Here is a 10,167-nt window from a genome sequence, read left to right on the forward strand (position 1 = left end):
ACCGGTTCGGGAAGAACCAAGTTTCCCTGCCCCAACTCCAGCTCTTTCCACCTGCCTTGGTGACGTCTCAGCCATCTCTCAACCTGCAGCTCCTAGAGACGATCCCTGATTGAAAAACGCCAGGCATGCCTCCCCCTCCATATCCCACCCCCCAACAGGAACACAGCAAACTCTGGGAGGAGGAGGAAGAAAACAAAAAGCAAAAGGGAGGAAGAAAGGGGAGAACAAAGAAAAAGGCTGGACAAACAGATGATGAAGAAAAAACTCGCTGGCATGGAAAGGTTTTCAGCATCATCATCATCATCTTGCCGTTGGCCAACCACAAAAGCAGGTTCCTTGAGATGAGGTATAATCTGTGCGACTCCTTCCTGGCTTGCTCCCTGCCGAGAGCGGAGAGGGAGAGCTGCCAGGGGCCAGTGTGAGAGACAGCAGGCTCAGCCATCCATCAGAGAGACCAGCTGGTGGAGGGCTCTGCACTGGGGGTTCCCCGGGATGAGGTAGGGCTGGGAGAGCAGTGGGAGCTGCTGCTGCTGCTGCAGGAACTTTGGGTGCTGGAGCCTGCAATGAGATGGACGACTGGCTTCTGGGCAAAGAGCACTCCTGCAAGGCACAGAGAGGTAACGAAAGGGTTACTGGGACTACGGGGTGGCACGGCTGAGAAGGACAGGGCAGTCTATCCAGCCCCAGAGATCTCATCCCAACAGAAAGCGGCTCAGTGCAAGACAAGCAGGCTTGAAGACACATCAGAAGGTCAGTGATGACCAGGATATACAAAGGGATCCCCCAGGACTTGCTCTGGCAGCTTCTGTCACAGGGATGTTGTGCTTACAGAAAACAAAGATCCCAAAGGGCTTCAACACTCTTGGAGGAGAGAAGCAAATTTCATTGCATTGTTTGGGCTTTGTCCAAGGACACATGCATGTGACCTGAAGTGACATGGCTTTAGCAGAGCACAGGGGACAACAGCAATTCATGCTTCCCAGAGATGCGTGAGGAGAGGCCGAGTAAAGCCGCTCCTCAGCAGGAGAAGAGGGATAATACTCCTCCTTGCAAACACTTTCATAGTATTTTTAAAAATCTAAGGGAAAGGACTTCTAACAACCACCAACACCACCAAAAGGAAAGGGCATTCATCTTGACTGCCTGGGACCAAAAGAAAGAACAGAAATCACCTCCTACTGAAGTTTTTAAGCCAGACAGGTTGTGTGCATCGTGCTTTGGCACAGCCCGGCCCCTGGGAGCACACCACCCACTCCACTACCGGCCTGGCTCTCTGCCCATCCCCAGGAGCGGTTCTTTCTCACCAGCATAAATTGTGCCGTTAATCTCCACCGACATGTTAATACTCCCGATGCCGTTAGGTGACAAATTCAGTGCTGCTGCTGCCGCCGAGTCTGGTTTATCTTCTTTCAAGAAAGAAGAGATGCAGAGTTAGAAAGTAACTATCCTGTTTCCTGCACTATCCCAAGGTGATCAAAGCGGTACACAGCCCTCCTTTTGCCTCCTCTTTGGGGAGGAAATCCCCACACCACGTCCGCTTCCAGTCCTAGTGTAAGATAAGTCCACAAAGGTGTTTAAATGCTGCAGTGTGAGCTAAGGATAGGCTGGGACCCCACTGTCGTTTGTGAATATCTCCCCAAATTAACATCCCCTCCAAAGAAAAAGCTGCCAGCCCACACAACAAGGCTGTATTTAAATCAGCTGGACTGGGTCTACAGACAGTCCTCTCTCCCCGGGGGCGGAGGGGTGACAGGTTCTCAGGGAGTTGCCATGACACCTGCGAAGGGCTCAGCCTGCAGCAGCTCTGGTGGCCACTGGAGGGAGGGGACACGGCACCCAGGACTCAAACCCAGGAACACCATGCTTGGCGTGCATGAAATCTGTTTTTTTGCTGTGTCCTCAGGCCTGGAGAGTCCTTTCTAAGCCCTGATGGGCAGCTCTGGAAGCATCAATGCAGAGCAAGTGTTCAATTTGCACCAATATTTACAGGGAGCTGAACGTCAAAACTCTCCCGGACAGCACTGAACCTCCAACCTAAACAACCCAGCCTGTGTTGCAGGATTGCTTCTCTGCGCTCATGAATGCACACTTACAGTTTGCACAGCCGTCTCACGGCTACCAGCTCCCCCCAGTGTTGGTTTTGGGGCACTGGGCTGTTAAAACAGCGTGTGATTATGCAGACAGTCTGCTCAGGCTCTGCCATTGCATGTAAAATGCATGGCTTTAGCTCCTTTCAAGTCTGCTAGGACAGCAACACCACTGTCCCTGTAAAGAACGCTACGGACACTGTTAACTTTTAACCTACACATTGCTATCAAGCTATGATAAGCTCATGAGGTGCTTTTCAAAAGCACCTCTCAAAACACTTCACAAAGCATAACAGAATTTTAATTTTGCAATTGGAAAAATTAGGGCATGAAAGACAGGACAGACCTGCCCACAGACAGCTAACAAAGGTGGGAACAGTATCATTGAATCCTCAGGGCTCAGCCCTCCGCCTGTTACTATTTGCAGAGACTAAAATTGTTCCTAGCATTTTGATTTAGGAAGTTCAGGGTGGAGAGAAAACAAAAAATAAAGTGAGATGACAGGGAATGAACATTACTTGTTAAAATTTGTATTCCTTTTTAATCAGTATTTTAGTTTTGTTTTGATGTAAAGGTGAAATTTAAGTGGATGCAGAGCTGTCCTTGTGAAGTCCCAATCCCATTTAACAATGCAGGAAACTAGTACTGGTTCAAAGAGGAACCTGCTTTGACCCTTTGCCGTATATATTTCTGGCAAAGCATCTCAATAAAGCTTTTACCAGCATTGCTAGCAAAGGCCTCACAAAGAACTCTTCCCTTTCTTCTGAGCCATGCCAAACTTGCCTGGCCTTGTGCCTACATCCAAATGTACAATTAATAGGGGGGCTGAGACCTTTAATTTTAATGGATCAAAAGGTCTGGAGGAAGCAGCTGTTGGGACTGAAATTTTCTGAGGCTTTGCTGTCCGGTGAAGTGCAGCCCCCAGGACAGGTAAGGGAGCCACGGCACTTAATCAACTTTTGAAGCCGCTATATAACAATATTGATTCTGACAATGTGACCTTTACCGGGTGACTCCCCTTTTAACAAAGCATTTCAGGAGTGCATTTCCCAGGCCATGAATGCTGCTTATATGTGACCTTCTAACCCAGCCTTGCCAGGAGTTCTTTGCCTGGAGGCTGTGCAGAGGGTTGCAGCAGATGTTGGTAGAAATCACCTGACCCTGGGATGCACAGGGCCCCCTGCAGATACACAGGTCTTTGTGGCCTCCTCATCACACCTGACAAAGGATTCCTAAAAGCTGGGCATCTCCTGCAGTCTGCTACTCATAGGGAAAAAAGCTGTTACCTTCATGATCAATTAAAAGGGTTCCTTGACCAGGAAAGGATAGAAAATCATTCCCTGGAGCACAACACTGGCAGAAGGCTCAGATGAGAGCAGGGCAGGGGAAAGCTGAGCACCTGCCGCATGCATCAAGAAGTACAGAATAAAAAAAGCTGCAGTAAAACCTAACAAAATATTACCACAGTTTAGCTTTGCAGTTTTTGTGCTCCATTTTAACAGTGACCTCTGCATGGTGCCCAGAGAAATAATCGACCCTGTGTGTAAAGAGGTGTCTGACATCCTAGATTGGGAGCAGTTCCTTCCCTGCTGCAGTCTGCAAAGATCTTTGGTGTATCTAGAGATGCTGCTTACCCTTGCCATTGATTTTGATCTTCATGGGGATCTGCCGTGTCACGCTGAACAGGTTGCGCTGAAGAGCCTGGCTAAAAAAGCCGCTGCTCCTCCTCCGTCATCCGCGAGACTTTCTTTTCTGGAGGCTCTCCTGACTCCAGTCTCTCCCTCAGCTGCTCCAGGGTGGCTGTTCTTGCTGCCACACTTGCCTGCTGGCTAGCCAAGGTCACTGGCACAGCAATACGATTTGGCATAGACACAGTCAAGGGCACACCGTCACCTGGAAAAGGAGAGTCACTTAGTCCCTCCTGCAGCCCCTCCTAAAGCAAACATGCAAAGCTTTGCATTGCAGGCAGAATATTCTGCAAACCCTGAGCCACCCAAGTGCCACAGCTCTCAAGTCCAAAGTAGTTTGGGTGGATAAAATGGAAAAATAACTGCTTTTCAGTGCCTGAACCTCTTAACCCAGCTGCCCCTCTCTGCTGCAGGTAGCTGACCTTTCCTGACAGCTGCTGCTGGAGACACCCGAGGATTGCTGGTCCCGCTGCCTGGCGCAACGCCGATGATGGGGAAGCGGATCTTTGGGGGAGACAGGAGAGAAGGAGGCCCCGTGGTGGTGGGTGAGTAGCTGAACAGGGAGGAGCTGTAGCTGGGCCGCCTGCCTTCCCGCCTGTTGCCATCGATGGCAGCCTGAAGCTCCGCAGGAGAACTGAGGGATTTCTTCTCGCATTCGTAGGCATATAGGTACTTCATATACCTGGGAGAGAGGCGACCACAGGGAAACACAAGTAGGTTTCTCAACAGAACATGAAATTATAGGGTACAGCAACAAGCATTGCATTCAGGAAGACTTTCAGACTGAGATCTGGAGTACTTGCATATCATGAGCACTGCTGCACTTGGTTTGATATGCATTGAGCAGCACAGCTCTCTCAAAGAAACTGAGTTCACTCAGTGTTTATAGGGAAGCACATAGTTACTACTACACCCACGTGGGCAGAAAAGAATAATCCAGAATTCCTTTACAACTGGGATACCATCTAAAATTATAAGAATTAAGAACTTGGACCATAACACTTCATGCAAAGAAGGTTGAGGAATTACCCTTGTCCAAGTCGTTTGTATTGGGCAGCACCAAACCCTACTGCTTTTGCTGAACTCTGGCACACACGTTTGCAGGAGACAGCCTGTTTGTGCCAAAGGCTGCAGAAATGGCAAGAAGCGTCCCTCTCTAGGACTCGGGGCTCTAATAACTTCCAAGAAAACTGAGTCTGCAGAAGAGCTGGGCATGGATTCCCAGAGGCCAGCCTTCCATGCTCAAGTCACTAAAGCACAGCCTCGCCCTGTTGCTTACATTTTACAGTAGGTTTACTTTCACCATTCTTCCTCTGCTTATTCTACTTTTTTTTTCCATGCCTTATCAATGTGAGGTACTGTGGGTCAGAAAAGCAATTCTCACAGCAAGGAGGTGCTAAATGCAAGTTTCCACAACTCAGTAGTGATAACAGACATTAAACGATCAAGTTCATACTTGATGCCTACAAATCAGGAGGCCCCCTTCCCTCCCTCCTCGCTGTGCCAAGCGCTCTTCAGAGACAGAGCAAGACCCTCCTTGCCCCAAGGAATTTAAGCTCTGAAGAGGCAAGAAAGGCACAGGATGGAAGGAGGCACAGAGCACAGCGAACAGGGCGATGGCATATTAGTGCTGGGATCATAGGGATGGAAGGGGAATGAGGTCAGGAAGAATCAGAAAGGAGAGCAGGAACAGAAAGGAAAAACTGCAAGCCTGGGGCGGGAGGGATAAATAAAGCGATTCATCAGCTCCTCCCTGGCCACAGAGTAGAATTTAGTCTCTCTATTTTTCTCATTTTGCCCTCCCCGATCCCCACTCTGCATTCACATCTGTGCCGTTAGACCTTCCGGACTCACTGGGTTCGGAGCGTGAAGGCGGCACTGGTGATGGAGGTGGGCAGGTTAAGGCCTTTGGTGATCTCTCGCCAGATCTTCTTGTTGATGATTTCCACCAGCCCTCCTTTCTCAGTCACCAGCTTGTAGAGCATGTAAAGATCCAGGATCTGCTTTGCCATGATGGGGATCCGATTGATGGGAGTTCCTGCAGGGAAACAGCAGGGAAGGAAACGCAGAGTCAGAGAGAAAATGAGGCCGAGAAAACCAGCAGGTTGGGGCTATCGATCTTCCTTCTAATAGGAAACTCAGGCAACTCTATTCGTAGCCTGACTTGAGGCCTCTCGATGGGCAAGTAAATGAGCCAGAGAAGTGTAGCTACATGGCACATCCTTTTCATGAAAACTCCTTTCCTGTAGGCAAAAGCAATTATCAGACAAATAATAACCTGCAGCTAAGAGCAACTTCTAAAATAGAAAGAGGGGAAGTAGGGACTATTCAATCCTAGGGCTGAGGGAGCAGCACAGAGGAATCGTTTTTTATGAGCTCCCAAGGCAATTTCAGATAAAAATCTGTATTGCTTGTGCTCAGGAAGGGGCTGAGCAGCCAGGCGACTCGAGCTACTCCTACATTGGGATTCGGCTCCCTCACTCCCCAGGATTTGCTATCCTGTACTGCAGAAAAGGGTACGTGACACTTGAGAGCATCTCCCTCCCCCCACATACATTTACCCCATCCTCCCTCGCAAGCACGTGTGTAACATTTTGCTCCAGCTTCTGCTCTCACAAAGCATTTCCACCCTCCCACTCCTTTTCCCTGAACACGTTCCCAAATGACACACCGATGAGGCCACACGTGTGCCTTGGCAGCAACCGCAGCCCAGCTGCTGGAGCTGTGACTTCTTGCAAGAAAGTGAGAGAAATCATGTTGATGGTGGAGGTGAACAAACGAGCAATGTAACAGAGCATCAGGTACTGCAAAGCCAGGCATCCTCACTGCTGCTCCAAGAAGCACCAGGCATCCAAACACTTTTTGGAGCCCAAACCAAGGTCCTGCTCAATCCTTGCGAGGATAGACAGGGAAAACAGGGAAATAGCTCCATCCTTTCTCATCAGTTTTGGTCATCTTGGGGGTTAACAGAGAGAAGAAAATCTGATTTTTAACCTGATAGTACCCTTTTAGCAGCACCTTAAAGTGATAAAGCATGAAAAGGTCAAACTAATGAGATTTAGGCAAGGAGAGGAAGAGTGGGGGAAAAATGCTGATATGGCAAACCTTTTCTTTCACATAGGAAATACCGTCCTGGATCAAAGAGCTGTCCATCTGAGGTCAGTATCCTGTCTGCCACAATGGTCAGCGCCAGCCTTTACAGGAAAGCCTGCAAAGCTCTGTAATGGACAATTATGGAATACCCAGCCCACAGGGGAGACTTCTGCCACTGCTCATCAGCCAGCGACTCACTTAATGCCCCGGAGCAGAGCAGTTTATGGCCCTTATAAATGGGTTTTATTCCGTTTAGTCAAAAGGAGTTCAGCTCAGCTCTGCAGATGTCCTCATTATACATGTAAGTGTAATTTCTTTTTTTTCCTCTCTTTTCTTTTTGAAGCCTGTTATGCATTAGCTCACGGCACCAATTCCCACAGGTTAATGAGATGTTGGGTAGAAAAAGTAAACTTCTTCAGCTTTAAAAGGGCTGCCTTCAATTTCACCAAGTAACTAGCTCTTCAACTGTAAGAAAACGCAAAGAGCAACCTGATCAGACTTGGTCTGCATGCTCCGGCATTTTATATCTATCATATCCTCCTTTCCTTGCCTTGTCTAAACAACCCCTTCCTTGCCCACAACAGAGAAGCCCACAAAGCAGTAATTTCACAAACTGCATCAGATCCTCTTCCTGCATTTCAGAGACAATTCCCTCAGGGAGCAGAGATAGAGACATTTCCAAACTGTTTAAATGCACTGCAGCTCCATCCATCCCAGCCGGCTGCTAGACCCTCCCAAAAAGCCAGCCTGTGTAAATGCAATCCTCAATTTGCTTCAGCTTTTCCTCAGCCACCATTTTGTCTCGGCATGTTATTGCAAAGATTAAGAGCACACTACCAGCATCATTTCAGACACAGGAAGGGCCGGGAGTAATCATGTTACCAGCCTTAAGTTATCATTCATCACCTGAGCCACAGTAACCAGAGTCACACCCAGCCTGCTCCAAATGAACATCAGGGAAATATTTATCTCAGAGGTCTCTAGGAACAGCCAGGGTGGTTTTTTCCACCCCAAAACACCTCTTGGTTGGGCATTTCTGCCGCAGCAGCAAGGAAAGCCAGGGTGTCCTAAGTGGCACCATGTTTCTAGCAAAGCCTTCGCTCCCCTCTCCCCCACTCCTCCAGCAACCCAGCTCTGCTCAAAGCCACCCACTTTTCCCCAATCCAATTTAGGGAATAGCATTAACTTGTCCAGAAGGGACTATCATCCAGCTCTCCTCGGACAGTGACCAGATGGAGAGTGAAAGGGAAGGGTCAGCGATAAGACTCCTCAGGCAAACAAGCCGCTAATACAGAAGCTGAGGAAATATCCCCTTTTTAATATACTGCATTTATCCTTTACTCATTTATCATTTACTCTTCTCTAGCTTCTCCCATCTCAGCATTTGAAAAGGTACACAAGTATATTTATCCAAATGCTCCTGTGAAAGTGACAAACATTATCCGCATGAGTGGGAAATAAAGGCTTAAATATTATTTCCAGGGAGCCCGCTCATAGCTGGAGTAGGAACAGCAATCACATCTGACCTCCCCGCCTCATGTTACTACCCCTTTGACACCTTCCCTTCCTGAAGTTTGCTTTTAAACAAGACCCATAGACCAAAGTGCCCTGAAATTTAATTACTAGCTTTATAAACTAAGCTAAAACCTATAGCCCCCATGAAATTTCTTTATGCAGGCTGAGAAACTTTCCAGCAGGGACAAAACTACTTCCATCCTTCTACCACTTGAGAATGGAGATGCAATCATTTTCCTTCTGCTCTTTTTCATTGTACCACTCCAAGTAAGATCCCTCAGCCCCAGCAGAGAGTGATTTGGGTTTTGGATCTGGTAAATGAACTATACTTTTCAGAGCAAGCCAGGGCTCTGCTTATTTCATAGGATCTGACTGCAAAAGAGGCGAGAAGCAGGGAAAGGCTGCTCTGGGAGCCCTCTCCTCCCCCAGCCCCTCTCCAAAGCAAGGCGATAAAGTCTTTATTGGAAACCCCCGGCACTCAAACAGGAAAGGCTGAAAAACGAGTATCATGGGACGATTGGATGCTGAAGCCGAAGCGGATCCTTTCACAGGCGGCTGCAAGGCTTGTCAGGGGCCATGATGGATTACTGTCATCTGGCAGCATCAGGATTAATGATCCGGAGGTCAGAGGGGAGAATTCCAGAGGGAAAGGTCAGCAGCCGGGGGCACAGCATAAGACTTGTTGCCTTTTGATGGCAAACTCATTTTACTGTACTTTCAAGCCTCTCTATTCTGCTGGCTCACAGAAATGCTGTATGTACTGTGCTTGTAAAGAGCCGGAAGCCTTGCCCAACTCAAGAAGAGAGCGAGGAAGATGACTGGCTCCTCTCCTAGTTTTCCTGGTAAATTACTTTTCTTCCTTTTAGTATAACCCCAGCTATGTAAGTACAGGCCATTCCTGCAAGGAAACAGCCAAAGGGGAGGATGCAAGGAGTCTGTTTCCACTGAAAAAGGGATGATGCATAGTTGACGAGCATGGGAGACCTCAGGAAGACAAACTCTAAGGCAGGTAAACTGTGGAAGGGGAAAGAGGAACCATCCCATAGGCCATGGGCTCCTGGTTTTCTGAAAGGAAAGACAGCTGTAACTACGATTCAGACTTCTGGAATAAAGAGTTTCCCTGGAGGAAGCCTGACTGTAGCTGTAAACATCTCTGTCCTTCAAGGGAAATAAGCAGCCCCCTCTGCCAAGCTGTTTCCCCCGGGTTCAAAAGCCTCTTCTGTTTCGGGCAGACGTAACAGAAGCCTAAAGGGCTCATGTGGATCAGCTTGAATGTCCCCTATGTCCCCTGCCCTGGAGAGGCAGAAGGAGCAACTGTTTGATTTCCATCCTTCAAGAGCAATTTACAGAAGGGACTGAGGAAGCTGTAAACCTCAGAAGATCTTTGAATGACTGTTTTTACATCTACTGGCAATGAACCAGTATCTGGGGAAGGGCCATCGGCTGTGCTATCAGCACACGCAGGCTCCGCTGCGCTGCAACAACAGCCCCTCACTCCATGCTGGGGCCTAGCTCTTCCACTTCTTGAAAGGGAACAAAGCTTTGGACCAGCATCTTCCTCACCCATCCAAGTACACTGCCCAAGGTGGGCTCTTCTCCTGTTCTTCATCCTCTCTTAGCCAGACTTCAGAGTCAGGTCTAAATCTGAAGATGTAGACTGATGCTAAACAAGGAAAACTGTCCCTAAGACTGTTCTTAGACAAACCACAGAAAATAGGTTCCCTCTCATTTTTCAGGGGTTTGCTTGGCTTTGTGAGTCCTCCACAATGGAGATCCCCTGCCCA

The 10,167-nt window shown here is 48.4% G+C and overlaps 1 protein-coding gene across 1 annotated transcript in view; it reads right to left on the reverse strand.

Annotated features, from left to right (window-relative positions):
• Window positions 1–278: 278 nt before the first annotated feature.
• The window catches only part of ARID3B (AT rich interactive domain 3B (BRIGHT-like)), a 26,577-nt gene continuing 16,688 nt past the window's right edge, over window positions 279–10,167 (reverse strand). The window contains 6 exon segments of the mRNA XM_010079412.1: window positions 279–600; window positions 1,305–1,406; window positions 3,722–3,797; window positions 3,799–3,980; window positions 4,198–4,457; window positions 5,630–5,813. Of these exon segments, the coding sequence (XP_010077714.1) occupies window positions 446–600; window positions 1,305–1,406; window positions 3,722–3,797; window positions 3,799–3,980; window positions 4,198–4,457; window positions 5,630–5,813 (959 nt within the window). The 3' untranslated portion in view covers window positions 279–445.

This window comes from Pterocles gutturalis, unplaced genomic scaffold (genome assembly GCF_000699245.1).
Source record: "Pterocles gutturalis isolate BGI_N339 unplaced genomic scaffold, ASM69924v1 scaffold3669, whole genome shotgun sequence".
NCBI classification, from domain to species: domain Eukaryota; kingdom Metazoa; phylum Chordata; class Aves; order Pterocliformes; family Pteroclidae; genus Pterocles; species Pterocles gutturalis.